Source organism: Oryzias latipes, chromosome 4 (genome assembly GCF_002234675.1).
Source record: "Oryzias latipes chromosome 4, ASM223467v1".
NCBI classification, from domain to species: Eukaryota; Metazoa; Chordata; class Actinopteri; order Beloniformes; family Adrianichthyidae; genus Oryzias; species Oryzias latipes.
In genome coordinates this window covers 22,525,443-22,541,872 of record NC_019862.2, presented here as the reverse complement: position 1 = coordinate 22,541,872, position 16,430 = coordinate 22,525,443, and the positions used below count along the sequence as shown (strand labels likewise).

The following is a 16,430-nucleotide window of genomic DNA, read 5'->3' as shown; positions in this document are numbered from 1 at the left end:
AAGAATATAGTTTCTCGTGTAAGATCTTGGTCACTTTCACTTTCTAAAATTACAGTTTCTTCAAGAAAAGTATTTTTTTAATGTAGTTTTTTCAAAGCATGTGATGGAACATTTTCAGATACATCAATAATAACAGTTATCTGATCTAATTTTTCCTCCTGGTTATGTTCAAGTTGCTGTAATTACCTAGTCACCTAAGCTGTTTCTTCTTGGGCAAATTCCACTTTATTTTTCTCATTGAGAAATTTTGCTAATGTATGTTTTAGAGTGCTGCCATTCTTCAGTTCAGTTTGTGATTTTTCCTCATTCTGTTTGTTTCAGGTGACTGCATTTGTAGCCCAGCAACAGACTGGCATCTGTCCAGAGAGTACAGTGTTCCCTCGTTTACTAAAAATAACCCATAATAGGTACAATCGATGAAGTAGAATTTTAGATGTTTTAAGGCTGTAACACTTTTCTCAGACAGACATGAACAAAATAAGTCCAGTCTTATAGAATGAAAGCAAAGATCGGATTTCAATTAAAAATGTACGTAGATCAGGCAAACTGAATGCATTCTGTACAGGAGACATGGCATGGAGGAGATTGATGGACGACTGCCTACAGCCAAAAAGCAAAAATAAAAGATTACACTGAAAAAAAAGTGTAGGACCCCGAAAGATGAGCTGCAATTTAGAGAAGGACCACTATGTCCCTATCGTAGCCCAACAGTAGCAGGGATAGGCTCCAGCAACCCCAAGAGCCCAAAGGGGATTGATCGGATTTAAAAGATGGATGGATTGATGGATGAAGGCAAATACATTGTTCACATTTCTGCCAAGTCTGCCTCTGGTCACTTGCAAATTGTTCCTCAGCAGCCATCCTGTCGTGCATTACCACAATATGCAAATGACACTGACGCACATCTGTGTGGAACTTTTCATAAACATAAAAAAAAACTTTAAAACCCTCGAGTTGATCAATGATAATGAGCTCAATTACTGTCACAGAGCTTTTCTTCAAGTCTTTAACCTCTTAAAACCAGGCCTCCACATTACCAGTAGTTATTCTGCTTAACTGAGGCTCTGTAGTGATGTGTGTATTGGTTAGCTCAAATATTAGCTGTGGTCTTAAGAGGTTCAAGCTTGCAGTATGCTTGAAAATAAATCTTTTGACTAATAAGGGGTGAAAGAGCTTAAAGTTGGGGTACAATAACGACCTTTGTTGTTCCAAAAAGAAGGGAAAAAATAGAAGGTTGTGTTAGATTTTCCTCAATATGATGCATTTTCCTGTCAATCCACTAGCAGCATATATTAAGTCATATGAGCCTCTGCACAGTAAAAACTTCACTTGCATCCTTTAGGACCACACCCATCATCCCTGTCAGGGGTGAGGAGGAAAATGAGTGGTCATATCAGTGCTCTTTAGTACCTGTATGTACAGAGAGACTTATAAAGGGCAAACCTGCAGATTTTAATTTACCTGGGGGAAAAACAGCTAGAATATTAAGGAAAACAAAAACCTTTTGTTTATATTTACGTCAGCTTTCTTTTCTTATAAGTCAGGATTAAAGCTACTTCAATTTGGACATAACATATTTAAAGGTAATATATATATTATTTAGTTAAAAAAAAAAACATGTGCCTTCAGTAATTACTCCTCTAAAGTGCCAGAAAATGCAGTGTGAAGTAAATTTTTTACGTCGTCTTTTTATGTCTCTGTTGTTGCAGATTAACATGAGTGTCTTCACTTTTGTCAAGCTGATGATGACCTTGGTTAACTTGCTTATCTTCGTAAGTATGTTTCCCCGTCAATTTCATGCTTATATAGAACTACAGGGAGTAGTTAAAGTTCTTATCTTCACTGACTCTGTAAGTCTTGACATGAGAAAGTAGTCAGCATGGCAGCATTCTGTAATTTCCTCTGAAGCAGTCTCAACATCTCAGACCAACGAGACAAGTAATGGCACTTCTCGCCCAGCGTTTTCTCCTGTCTGTAGCAATTTCCAGCTTATTAGCTTCCAAGGTTCTAACTTTGCCTGCTGAGTGTGTTCGATTTAAAGTGGATAAGCAACATTGTTTGTTAAATGGGGAGAATCGCAGCTGACGATGGCGGGGCGCCGGTGAGGATCCGGTCATTGTTTTCTTCATCACTCCTGCTCCTTGCGCTTGAGCAGTGATGCTTAAACAATCTGGGAGTGCAGGTCTGGAAATGACCTCAATCCACTGATAGATTCCCAGCCAAATGTTGGGCTAACCAACAGAGGCAAACAAGATTTTAGGATTTACAAACCATGTTTGCACAGAACAACAGATAGGTTGCTTTAAAAAGCAATACATGGTTTGTCTCTGTGAATTAAACAGGCAATCTTTCAAAAATATGGGGCATAATCATTTTTTTTTACTTTATAAAATGTTATTTGATGCTTTTGTTAGGCACAGTGGAACATTTTTACACAACTCATCTTTCTTTTCATTTATTCATTTTCTGAACCAGCTCTTTTGGGGTACTCACCCTTCCACTCCAATTGCATACTGTTTATGTGCAATTTATTAGTGATTCATGCTTCAATTGTGAACTTTTATGTGAAATAAAAGTTTACATCACTGGAACATGCATTAAAAGTCTGTTAGACATTTGTGGAACGATTGTGGAAAGCCACAAATTTGCATAGGCATCTTGCTAAAATCACTCACAATTATGTAAAAGTTACATAATAATTGTGTGTCAACTACATGAAGTACACATAAACTTTGTAATTGTCAACCGACCAAAAACTTTGAACTGCTCAAAACCGAATTCACCCATTGGCCGAAAACCCTCGACGGACATCTGCGCACATCGACGAATAACAAATGCAAGAAACACTGATGAATAAGGTATATCCCACATGTATCACGAAAGACGGAAAATTCATACGTGAAAATGCACAAAATGTATATAGTGGTTGTGTGACATGGCCTTAACATAAGTGTGGGATCCCTGATTCCTTGTGATGAGCTGAGAAGACAGCAGCCGGCTGATCTGACAGGGGATGGCCGTTCAAAACGGCTTTGACAGACAAACTGGGACTGAAAACATGGAAAAGTAACCGTAGTTGAAAGGGTTCAAATGTGGCCACTGCAACTGCAAAGGTGTGGTGTGTGGAGACGAAAAAGACAAAAAACGTGACAACAAATGTTATCTAACCATAAATAAATTTTAGGCCACAGTAGTAAAGAAAAGTGCAATGTCATGGTGTAAATGCATATTTACTGCACTCCAACTTAAAACTACATTTTCACTTTTAATTCCAGTGAGTTTACGGAAAAAACATTACCAAATTCACAACCAAACAGTCTCAAGAAGCTACAGAAAAAATAATTCAAGAATGTTGTCCTGATATAAACTACATAATAGTCAGTGGCGAATTTCAACTGCTGTAGAAAGTATGTCTCAAAAATTGTCCTGGGCTTTTTGATCTTGGGCTAAAACCTGCATATTCATAATCAAACCCATTAGCGCCTATGTGTGTGAAATTTGTTCTCTGCATTTGACCCATTCTCTGGGGAAGCGGTTAGCTGCAGACACAGCTGCACTCGGGAACCATTTGGTGCTTTAAGTCTTTAGTGTGACTCAGCCATGAATTTGAACTCACAACCTTCCAGTTTCAGAGCAGACACTCTACCACAAGGCCAATGATCTGGTTTAAAGACCACAATTTTACCATGGATAAAAACATAGTTGGAGTGGGACTTTAAAATGATTCACCCAATCACCAACACAATTAACATATAATTGAGATCAAATTGGGATATCTGAGCTATTTTATATTACCTTAGTATTGATGTGGGCTTGAGTAACCATCAAGTAGGATAAGTTAGATGGAAACTTGATGCAATAATCCACTCACCCTTACACAACCAAAGAGACTTGAATATAAGGAAGAATTTAAAGATTCAAGTGTTGTTTATTTCACCATTTGAAACATCCTTTTTAAACAAAAATGTAGATTTAATGTCTTCTTCTTGCACAAATTCACTTTTCTCCGTGTCCTCCTACAGCTGAGTGGAATAACCATCATGGCTCTGGGACTGTGGGTGAGCCTGGACAAAAATACCTTTCTGCGTTTCCTTGGTCTGTTCCCCGATAAAGCCCTTAAGTTCTTTAACATTGGTTATTACTGTATTGCCACTGGGGGCTGGATGGTTCTGCTTGGAATTTTGGGTTTCTCTGGAGCCAAAAAAGAAAGCAAATGTCTCCTTCTTGGGGTAAGTAATTTTTGAAGAGATAAGCATTAGGAAGTTAATCTGCAAATCTGTAAAGCAAGACCTTATGTCAAATCGAACTTGTCTCTGGTCTTTATCAGTACTGGTTTTGTTTCATCTCAGTCATGCTAATGACATAACTGGGTTTTTGCATGTGCTTGACATACTTATTTGATACAAAATACATTCCCTTATTCCTGCTCTTCAGGATAAATTCAGCAGAAAATATAATTTTGATTTTAAAGATTTGCAGATGAAATCTAACTTTATTCGTAAAGTTAGAAAACTGAACTGAAACTGGACCTGGAACTTGATACTTACTAAATTCAGGCTTGAAAGACATTGGATTCTGGTTGACACTAAAGTTTTTCCCTTTAGCCTGACAAAACTTGATTGGTAATCTTTAATAGAAAAGTCCTGAAGGAGAATGTCCTCCAACGGTTCCTGGGTTTAGAAGCACACATTGACCGCACGCTTTGGTTTAAGGATCCATTGTAAAATAGAAGATAAAAATTCTCCCATTATAACCCTGGTAATAGAGATGAATAAAAATGCAATCTAAGTAGATTTATTTACTAAAGTTGAAGTATCGATTACATGTGTGCTACTTAGCAATGACTTCATGAACTGATGTGACTGAAATTCTTCAATTTTGCTTTAAACTGCTGTAATTTAAAGTATTGGCCTTGGACTGAAATTTATGGGAGATTAATACTGAAACCTTAAACAAACATTAATACTAAAATATGATCAATGCTTGAATGGAAACATTTCTGCAAAGAGGTGTCAAACAAGGTTATTTTTTCCCCCTTAAATGATTCACTTATGAGTCATTTAAGGAGGAGTACTGGTAGTACACTTTTTTTTTTCCAAAGCTCTATTGGCTCTGTCATGCGCTTCTTTAGGCCTGCTCTTGACTTTGGATTCGATCTATCAGCCACCCAGCTTTTATCCACAGCCCAAAAACTGCCAGCCCCTGAGCAGCACAGCGCGCATTATTGTGCGCTTTAATGACGGGGCTAACTGCCTCTTAGCCCACTGCAGTGAGTGTAATGATGAGCACAGGCAGCGCATCTTCTCCCTGTGGCGCTCCCAACATGACAGCATCCACCATCCGGCCAGCTGATGACATCTCACCACATCAGCGTTTTGAAGGATTTTTTATATTTATATAATGTATTCTTCCTCTTCCAGTTCTTCTCCATCATCCTCATCATATTCATCACTCAAGTGGCATCTGCCGCCGTAGTTTTGTACTACTCTTCAGTTGTAAGTTCGCACCTCGCCGCTCCTCCCCTTTATTTTTTTTGGTCTCCTTAATTCCTCTCATCCCACTACATCTCCCGTCCTCTCCTCCTCCCCTCGTCAGTCCTCCCTCTGGATTTTATCTCCATGTAAATCCTCCTTCACAGAGGCGAGCTTTCATTGAATTACTGGCTTTGTGTCTGCCTCACTACATTCGGTTACTTAATGACTCTGGGATCGCCTGGGGCCCTGAGCGCTGTCTATGACTTTGAGCAATTTATTACTCCAGAATGTTGAAGCTATAGCATTTTATATGCAAAGCAGCCCTATTTGCATATGCGCCCCCACTTGCACAAACACACACACACACGTACACTCCACTTTCATTTAGAGCCACATATAATAATTACAAGGTTTTCAAATGGGCTATGTGAGAGGAGGTTAGTGAGAATTTGGTCCTAGGATGTATCTGAAGCCCCAGAAGCAGCAGTGGTAATCTGCTCCTCCATCTGCACAGACGCCACTGATGAGCAGAGCACAGTCATTTGTTTGTACATCTGGGGTTGGAAGACCTGCCTTTGAAGAGCAAAAATGACGTTAAAGACAGTCACGATTTCTATAGCAATTAAAGTACCAGGAAATTCTTATTATGATGCATTTTTATATGAGTGTGGCTAAGTCTGGTTTAAACCGTTCCTACAAGGTAAAAGTACCATGCCAGTGCCTCGGTTATTAGAATTAGGGCTAAGGGGTGTGACAAATTAATCAGCTTAATTGATTAATTGATTTATATTACTACAATCGAACCAGATCGATCTGTCTGAGACAAGTTGTCAGTTGAATCGAATCAACCCCTACCATTCTAAAATCATTTGTACATGAATTGGATTGATTATAACCGATCTTGGAAAATACCATTTGGATGAGGCATGGTAGGTTTATTTTACTATAACATAAAAACGACCAAGTGCAACCCAACTGTTGTTAATAGATATTGTTACACCCCTAGTCAGGGTGGATGCAAGTTACGTACACTGTGGGAGGATCAGTTGCCTGGTTGACACCTTCTTAACTCTTGTGCGATCCTAACATTGACATTATTACACTTTTTTTTAACCAACCAACTGCAATAACAGCTTTATTTATAAAGTAAAGTGTTAGTATTGCTATGAATTGTATGAATGTAGTATTACTTCTGATTTCTTTATATTAAAATGGAAAAAAAAATGAAAACAATCTGGAATTCAATGTCAACAGTTTGTTTTTTTGGGATGTGTGAGAATTCAGGTGTGTGTGTGAGTTTGTGTATCTGTCACTTTTTTACCCGCACCGCAACACAAGGTTTAAAAAAATAATCAACATTTTCAGGGGGAAAAAGAAATCGGGGTTTCCAGTGTTTCTTTTGTTATTTTCAAAGCACCTTATAACTACAGATTTTGTGTAAACACATCCGTTGCTTGTCTTTTGATGACATATTGGTCATCTAGACTGTTTCCTGCAGGAATTATATTTCTGGCAAAATTAAACCCAAAAAAGGCAGTGGAAATCTAGGATGCATAGGAGTGAAGAAGTGGAGGCGAAAGTGTTAAATCTTGCATGTATCTACAATGTTGTATTACTGGCTTATTTTTTGTCTTTTATCGCCCTGCAGAGCTATGAATAGTAAAACAAAGCCTTGGAGCTTTACTATAGATGTAACTTGTTATTTGTCTCGCTCCACAAATCTTAAAACAACTGCACAGAAATGTGGGGGATTCCAAAAAAATACTTCAACAAAAAGTTCCTTCACTGCATTTTTAAATCCGCTAAAGTTTTGAGCTCCAACATTTGACAGGAATCTACTCCAGTCTTAGAACATTTTAAGATGCAGCCTTTTTAGGTTAAAAATGAGGAAGTGCAGAAAAAGAAACATCTGATACATTTAGCTCTGCTAAAAACAGTAAATATATTTCTGCAATGAGCATTTCAAGTCAAACATCAGAAATCTGTCAGTAGGATTTTTTGTTTCAAGTCATCCATTACCTAGGAAATACAGAATAAGGGGGTTAAATCATTAGTTTACAGGTGATGAGGAAGTAAAAAAATAAAAGATTACCTTGAAATATTGATTTATCTACAGAAAGTTCTAAACCTAACCCATAAGAACCAATCGTGACATCAGTGGAACAGCAAAATATCAGAAATTGATTATGTGGTCCACTTGGTTTGTGGTAAAATACACAGTTTTATTTTTAAGAAAAAGATTGGTCTTGGTTCTAATGGTTTAAAGTCATTAGAACACATTTTGATCATTCATAACAATATGCTTGTTGGAAGTTGAGAGATATTGAGAAGAATTCATGATTCTAAAATATACTGTCAGCAACAAAAATATACAGATATATCTCATAATATATTGCAGTCTGTCGTGTTTTCATGTATTATAAAGTTTCAACTGTTATCTTTTCTATTGTTTTTAGAATTTGATTTAAAATAAGCCAAATTATGTGTATTTTGGTATTTGTGTGTGAATATTTTTCCGCAAAGCCACTTTTGTAGAACAAGGTTTATATACCAAACTTGTTAAAAATGATCAAACGCCTTTTTTTTCCCGCAGTTTGAGGACTTTTCCTATAGAATTAATGGCTGCATAAACACAAAGATGTGTTGCTGGAGTCCTCGGAGGCTGCTACTACTGCTCAGGTGCCTCTGCTGAAATGAATCTCCCTCATCGTGTGTGTCATTTATAAAAACGAGCTAACCAAATCCAGCCGTGAATTCTGCTTTCGGCGGTGATGTGTGTGTGTGGAAGGATGTAATATATAACTCCGCCCCGCTTGTCTTCCTTAAGGAGATCATAGATCTGCTTTACTCAGCTCAGCGTGCCATTTGTTAGCTTCAGCATGATCTGCTCATAACACAGAGAGCTTCAGCAGCTGTCCGCCTCCTGCTTGTGTAAACAACAGCCGTGGAAAATGATTGCAGCTTATATGCGTCTATATATCCAGGTGCCTGTGCCAATAAGAGGGATGAAACATCCTGCTGTTCCAGTCTATTTACCTGCAGCATCAATCTGCATTTTGACTATTGCAGCTTTTCCAAAAGAAATGTGCTGCTTCAAGTGGTTTGAATGCACTTAGAAACTATTTATTTCGCTCTGGTCCCTAAAAGAACAGAAAGGCATGGATTTTATCAAAGAGGCAGTTAAAGGTTTATCATGTTTCACTGAAACAAGTTTTGTTTTTGTCGTTTTAAGAGCTTGACACCAAATTCTAGGAAATGTAGCTAGAATATGATCTGTAGATTGGAAATGACTTTATCTTTAAGTTTTGTGCCAAAGAACAAATAAAAAATCCCAAATGTGTGCTAATGAAACATAAAAGGAAGGAGGTTAATAACTGAAGGTATATTCTTGATAGCTGGTAGACCTATTATAGTTAGTCGTTATGCTTTAACCACGCTCCACCATGGCCACGGGCGTCCGTGGTGCAGCGGTAGGGCGGTCGACCCATGATCGTAAGATTGCAGGTTCGATTCCCGCCTTGCACGCCCATGTGTCGAAGTGTCCTTGGGCAAGACACTGAACCCCACCTTGCCTCTGGTGGGAGGTTGGCGCCAGTGTTCGGCAGCGGAGCAGCCATCAGTGTGTGAATGTGTGTATGCATAGGTGAATGGGACTGTGACTGTAAAGCGCTTTGGGCCTTCGTAAGAAGGTAGAAAGCGCTATATAAGTATACGCCATTTACCATTTAATTTTGGAGAGACGGCTCCTCAGGGGATAGGTAGTGCGGATGAAGTGGAGGTGACCCATAACTGAATTATGGGTCGGATGTGTCATTTTATGGGGTTAAAGCATTTACTGTATATGAGAACTGGACTGAGTTACCCCTCCCCCTTGTGTTCCAAACAGGAAGTACCCACTGGTTCCAAGAACCCAAAGTCCCATAGACTTTAATGGAGAAAAGAAGAGCTATTACTCAGTCATTTTATTTCTGAGAATAACAATTCTTGCTCTATAATCTTTCTTAACATGCGCTTGATAGTTTTTTTCATCAAATACTGCTTACTGACAACGTCTGGCAAACAAAATAGCAACTGAATTGACTTAATTTGGTTAGATGTCATTTTCAGTGGGTAACATCACTCTAACTCGGTCCAGTTCTTATGTACAGTCAAAGGGTTAAAGTTACATAAAAAAACACATTTCTTTCTGTTATAGTGTCTTGGCTCCATTAACATCAAAAGAAGAAAAGTGTAAAGCTTTTTAAGACACACATTGATGAATGTCTCATCATCTATCGCTTCACTGAGCTGTGTGTTCCAGGGCTTATCCAGTGTGTGAGTGTGTTTAACAGGTCGTGGTCAGACATGAATGACAGTGATGAATTATCCATCTGGTAATAACCACTCCTGATCTTAGCTGCCCCCCTCAGCTTTGTAAGGGGAGACACTTTTAATTGTGGCACCTTTTTCAGCATCCCCTCGGGCATCTCCTATCAAAATAACACTATATCCACATACACACAGAATATAGGAAAAAAGAAACAGGAAGCAGTACATGTTCACATGCACAAGTGGAAGGACTCACTCCAAAGAAAAGAAAGTAAAAGAACCCTGTGAGCGCATTAAACTTGACCATTTTTCCCCTCTTCCACTTTGGAAAAACATGAATATCAAACAAAACGTGTCCTGAGCGAAACCATCAGGAGCACCAATATATATGTAAATGCCCCACAGTTTACGATCAGGAAAAGGAGAAGAAAGGAGAATAATGGCTTGGCCATATTTTGATTTATTTTCATTTTTTGCCCGTTGCCAGGCAGGGCTGTTTATTTCCCAGGTGCTTTGTGTGGGAGATTTATTTAATTTCTGATGAATAGGGTGACTCCCGCAGAATTACCTCTCCCTCCCATTAAATCAGCCGGGGCGCTTCACTTGCGGGAGCTCCCGCTAGTCCGGTGTGTCCACGGCGCTGTGACAGTGGGAGCGCTGCAGTGCATTGACGTGCTTTACGACCACCCACTGGAAGAACATTTCCATGTAAAGACCTCTCATCTACATAATGAACCCAGAAGAAAGACAGAAGCGCTGATGCAGCAGGAAAAAAAAGATTTGAACTTTGGGTGGTCTAGGAGGAGTGAAGGGAATAACATTTAAAATAAAAGTAATGAACTGGGAAAGTGAGGATTTTGTTTGGATAGAACTGATCACTTTTAGCAGCAAAAATAGGGTACCCTAAGTTTGTGAATATTGTCAGATAAAAACCTAGGATAGGGACCAAGGCTCAAGATAAAAACTGAGGCACGGCATGTGGGTGCAACGCAGCATTTGCATCAGGCTAGTTGTGCTTTAAGCTATGTTCCCTCTTTACTCCCTAACCCCCAAAAGGCTATCTAGTGTGGAACAATCCTGTAGTCCGGATTTTAACGCGTATCGGACACATGCTCACTACTTTTTTTAACGACACATATGACCTCACCTATTTGCCATAGAAAAAAACTAGTAGACAAACATTTTACAAAGACCATTTGGGAATTCACATCATTCTGACGATTTATAAAAACAAATATTGTATTTTTCTGCACAATAAGGCAGTTTTTGTCAAAAACCGTCTTTTATATGGAATAATTCTGCAAACAACATTGGGCGTTATTGTGAATATGCTAACACAATCAGTGTCAAACTGTTTTAAAAGTAGCATTTGTTTGTGCGAAAAATAAGGCTAATTTTTAATGACAAATTGTTCAATTGCAATGCATCGTGGTATTCCCCAATCTAGTGACAGTCAATGCACACTAGTTTTTCGCAGTGACAACTGGGAAATTTCCAGGGCACTGGATTTTGGAATTCTACATTTGGAAAAAAATAAAAAATAAAAAAAAGGTACAATCCCTATAAAATGCTCTAAATAGTGAGCTGTGAGAGAATTCGTACACAATGTTAGTGTTTACCAAAGCACTGCTTATAATGAGGCCAGGTTCAGAAACAAGGTTTTGACATCCAATCATGAAGAGTCTTTTTAAAATGGAACCAAAAAATAAAAGAAACAAAGTTCAATGATGCTCTTCATTTAGGTTTCAATTAGGTTTCAGAATTGACATCACAAGAAATTTAGAAATGTATCTTTTCTATGCAGTTTTCATAAAACCGATTAAACTGATATTATATGTTAGTGATTCTACATGATGATTACTGTGGGTGAAATGAGCTGTTTTGTATCTTCAAGGCTATGGAGATCCTTGTAGAGTGGCAGATCCCCGCATTAAAGAACATTTATGGCACTGATGTTATGACCACCAACATCTGGGACACCGCCATGACAACGGTGGGAACCACTGCAAACCCTTGCGCTGCTGTTCTGTTACTTTTTTGTTTCATCTGTGTTTTTCTGCTCTTTTCCTTGCTTCAGATGAGTTGCTGTGGTTTCTTTAACTACACTGACTTTGTGGGATCAAAGTTTGAAGCGCAGAACCAGGGCAACCTGCCGCCCAGCTGCTGCGGTGCCGGCATCGACCTCTGCAGCTGCGATGAGGCAGAGCGCAGGCTGGTCAAGGCCAGTAAAAAACATCATAATCATGTGCAATTTAAAAAAAAACAAAAAAACACAAAAATTAATAGAAAATATATTTGCAATGAATCTAATGAAAGTCATTAAAGCTTGTTATGCCTTGTCATATTTGTAAAAACTTACCATACATTATTTTGAGATGAAAGCAGTTCTGCTTGACGTTTACCTAAGTTTGAACATTGTAAGATTTTATGTTAAGAAATATCTCAGAATTTTGTTTTAACACAAAAGTCAACAATAAAATAAAACAATAAAAAAAGCTAGTAACAAATTTCTCACATGAGCATTTGTTTAAAAGTGTTCTCCAGCTAAGCTCACATGATTGCATTTACTAGAATATCCAGTAGACGATCATTATTTTGTGCATTTTTGAGCATTATATGTAAAAGTTGACCATAATCAGTAAGATTTAGTTCTGCATAATAATTTTAGGCTTAAATCCTCATTTTTGTCAAGCATAAATGAATCCCATCACACACACGCACACAATACACAAAATCTGAAAATAGCAAGAGATAATAAAATCAGATGGAAGATATCAAAAGATACAATACTAAACAGTTTTCACCAAACTGATGTTGATTTCTCTCAGTGTATGTTGTGAGCTGCATGCATCAATATTTTAGGCAGAGTCATTATACAGTATTTGCACCCTCACCTTCTCACCAATTCAACCCGTTTGTCTTTAAACATGCCTGATAGTTTTGCTGATATAGATTGTTAGTTTTGTTTGTATTATTTCAGTTTATGTGCAGTCGGTCTAACCCTCTGATTATTCTGCTTTGCAGGGCTGTTATGAACAGATCCTGACGGTGCTCAAACATAACGGCAACATCGTGGGAGCCATTGTAGCAAGCACTGGGGGTCTGGAGGTAAATACACAAAACAATCAGCCACAGTTAAAAATGTTGAACTTCTATATCTTTTTATAATTTACAGTTTATAGGACAAGAGAAAATCTTAAATATACATGTTCCGTCTCTTGAGGAGATTAAAGCAATGATTTCGTAGTTTGAAACACTAAAGCAAGATCTAAAAGCTATGTACCCATCGAGACCATTTGGCCCGCATTCAAGAATGCGCATTCGTAGGTGCACGTTCAAGCCCATGTTGTTCAGACGCGACAAGCAGGGAGGGGCTTATTTTTCTTCTTTTTCTACTGTTTACTAGCGCATGTCCGCCACCTACAGTTGGACGAGGCTTGGTGCGAAATGTCAAAACGGTCCAAATCTTGCAAATCTTGCTCCGGGCTTTTTCTTTCACGGCTCTATTCCGATATATCAAAGCCTTGATATCATATAATTCTGTCCGGGGACAATCCGCAATAATTTTTCAATTTTCAAACAATCGGGACTTTGGTAAAATAAAGGGACGCCATCCATAGGTCTCTACCAAAGCTTGACCTGGTTTAACTTGTGTTACCAGCTCAGTCTTGACGACGGCTGGTTCAGGAGGATTTTCTGCGTTGTGTTTTTGTTGTGGAACGACAGGACAGCCAGCTTGTCTTTTATTTCGCGTTTTAGTCTGCATAACATAAAGGGTGATGGTCAAACATGGAAGGCTCTCGCACATGGACATGCAGCACACTACAAAAAGTATAAAGTCCATTGAACATGCACAGATTAGCTAACTTAAAATTCATTAACCAAACAAAGAACCACTAAAATGATATACTACAAAAATATCACAATGAGACAATGATTATAAATTAAAATAAAGAATAATGTGGAGTGCTGCAAAATGTGACTTACCTCGGACATGTCTGTGTCACAACTAAAAGTTTTTGTTGCTACATAGAATACAGATATCAACCAATAGAGGTCGCCCAAGAGCCCATTAAAAAGAATAAACAATGACAACTCCGGTGGCAAGTGGATTCACATTTATTCTGTTACACTTGCAATGCACATTCAATGGCCACGCGCTTATCAGGTAGACCCCATAAACCCGCGTAGCTACGCTTAAAAGTAGAGTTTTGAACATGAAAGACCCGAAATGCACATTTACGTAGACCTTTTATTGGTAGTGGCCGCTTGAACACGTTTTGGTTCGTAGTGTGAACATAGTTTTATATAGAATTCCCCCGTATTTGCCGGGTTAGGGATCCCACACCTGCAAATCCGCAGAATCCAGGAATTCGGAGAACCCCCCACCCCAAGAATCCCTGTTACAGATCAAAAACCCTTCTGAAACATTTCTAATGCTTTGTAAAACATTTATCAAAGAACATGGGAACATTGCTCATTGCTTCATCTGGATGATAATTATGGTAATGGTAATGGAGTCACGTGACTGAAAAAAAAAGCGCAAATATGTGAAACCGCGAAAATTGAAACGCGCATTGTGTATTTAAATTGAAGTTAATATTTTTCCGATGCATTTTATTGTTTCTGTTTTGTTCTGAAGATTTGTTTTTCCATGTTTGTGTAGATTGCTGCCATGGTCGTGTCCAGTTATCTGTACTGTTACCTGGACAACTGAGTCTGCTGCTTCTTCCTTACTGTAGACACAGTAATTAAATGTGTCATTCATTGTATGTCACTTTTTCATGTGCTACCAAAACACATATTTGCTTTCCTTTCCATTTAAATATATTTTTTGGATTTACATAATCTCTTCTGTTACCAAGTTTCTAATTTTCCTTTAATATCACTAAGGCTTTATTCTTTAATAAACTTCAATAAAGGCTTCATTGGTCTCAGCTTATTTCCTTTAATGATGATTTTTTTTCTCTTTTAGACTCCTTCAACTAATAATCCTGATCTTTTTTATTTATAAAATAATGAATAATAATAAAAGGGAGAGAAGTCAAACCTTGTTTGTTTATTCATCTAACAGAAAGGGAAGAATTAATCTGTTTTAATCAGTCATCTCGGTGTAGCTGAACTGTTAGCATGACAAAGACCCTCTTCAGATCGCTTTCTCTCTCAGGCTTTAGGCATTCATCATTGCTGCACTCAGCAAGTCAAAAATGACATTTAACACAGATACAAAGTGGCTTCTGATGAACGGCTGCAGATGTTTATACGTGCAATGTCAATCTAATTTTTTTTTTAAACTTACATAGGTGATCAGTGCCATGGACTTTAAAGGGGCCTATATCATGCAAATGAAGTTTTTTGAGTTTTTAAGTGTATTATAATGTTCATTTCTCACAAAAAGAAATCGCAAAGTGATATTTTCATCCGTTCATACATTTCCAAGCATCTTTCTAAAAACCTGCTGTGTGAGGACCAGCACTTCCCAACCGACAGAAACAAGCGGGTTCTCACACTGTGACATAGATAAATTTTATAAGCACTATATGAAAATCTCTTTGAAAAAAGGTCGGATGTTGTTTGTTTTCATGGGTGAAACGCAGACACGCTGCCGAGGGTGGTGTGACGAAATAGGCGGCACCTCAGAAATCGAGTTTTCTTACTCACTGGTAAGAAAATTTACTGTAAAAATAACTCAGATTTCATAAAAAATGTGTTCTTTAGAGTGCCAAAGGGTAATATATTAATATGTATGGATATAGTTTACTGTCAAAGGCTTAAGAAAATCACAATAAACCCTTTAACATTTGTAGTAAGCATTTATGTTGTGGTTTTGATATGTTGAAAAAAACCTAGGGAAATGGTAAATAAAAGAGTTACAGCAACAAATGTGGACTAATGTGGAATTCTACTCGGACATGAAAAGTGTATATCAGTAAAAGAAAGTCTAAATTTGATCTAAAATACATGTTTTCACACTTTTCGTGCTAATTGGACCTCTAAAAGTATAACTTTGTGGTATCTTGTGGGGTCCACACCTTTTAAGGCAGTATTACCTGGGGGTAATACGGGCAATTGCTGGGGGGGGGGGGGGGGGGGGGGGGTGTGTGCTTGCTCAGTGCTTGGAAAAAAAATTGCGCCACTGTTGGTTTCCTATTATCTGTTCTATCACAGTTTGTAACAGCCTGAAACTGTGAACCGCCTATGTGTGTGAGAAGGAAAGGGGAGGGATAGTGGGCTCAGGCTGCGTGGTGGAACGCGCATGTGGAACTTTGCCTCTGTTGCGCAACACCAGGATCATCACGTGCCTTTAGATTACTCAGCTCATGCTAATAATGTCATTCTTTATGAACCATTGTAGACATTTTGATGACGACTTTATTTTCCATAATGTATTCTTTGTCTGTCTGTCGTTTAGTTGGTGTCAGTATTTGACATAAAGACAGCAGGTAATGCAGGAAAACAGCTGCACTGTATGAGATCAGAAATAAACAATCCATCACTTAGAAAAAAAATCAGCTCAATGTTTTTTACCTATTTCTTCAGACTAAAAACTTTAAATTTATTGGTGCTGCGGTGTTAATGTTTCAGATCAACTTACATTCAATATTATTTATCAATTGAATTATTTTTCTCAGCATTAAATTGTTCAGT

The 16,430-nt window shown here is 38.1% G+C and overlaps 1 protein-coding gene across 1 annotated transcript; it reads left to right on the top strand.

Annotated features, from left to right (window-relative positions):
• The first annotated feature begins 1,715 nt into the window (after positions 1–1,715).
• LOC101170172 (tetraspanin-1) lies at positions 1,716–14,710 on the top strand. The gene is made up of 7 exons (XM_023953868.1): positions 1,716–1,772; positions 4,023–4,229; positions 5,421–5,540; positions 11,653–11,775; positions 11,860–12,007; positions 12,793–12,890; positions 14,449–14,710. Exons 1-7 carry the CDS (start codon positions 1,716–1,718, stop codon positions 14,497–14,499), a joined length of 804 nt encoding a protein of 267 aa, XP_023809636.1. The 3' UTR covers positions 14,500–14,710.
• Positions 14,711–16,430: the final 1,720 nt, after the last annotated feature.

What these genes read in the sequence shown, in the direction of transcription:
- LOC101170172 (XM_023953868.1), top strand. Translation starts at nt 1,716, where the DNA reads ATGAGTGTCTTCACTTTTGTCAAGCTGATGATGACCTTGGTTAACTTG. An exon ending in CCCTTTATTTTTTTTGGTCT is followed by an intron (nt 5,541 to 11,652) that starts CCTTAATTCCTC and finishes TACTGTGGGTGA; the next exon opens with AATGAGCTGTTTTGTATCTT. An exon ending in GGGACACCGCCATGACAACG is followed by an intron (nt 11,776 to 11,859) that starts GTGGGAACCACT and finishes TCCTTGCTTCAG; the next exon opens with ATGAGTTGCTGTGGTTTCTT.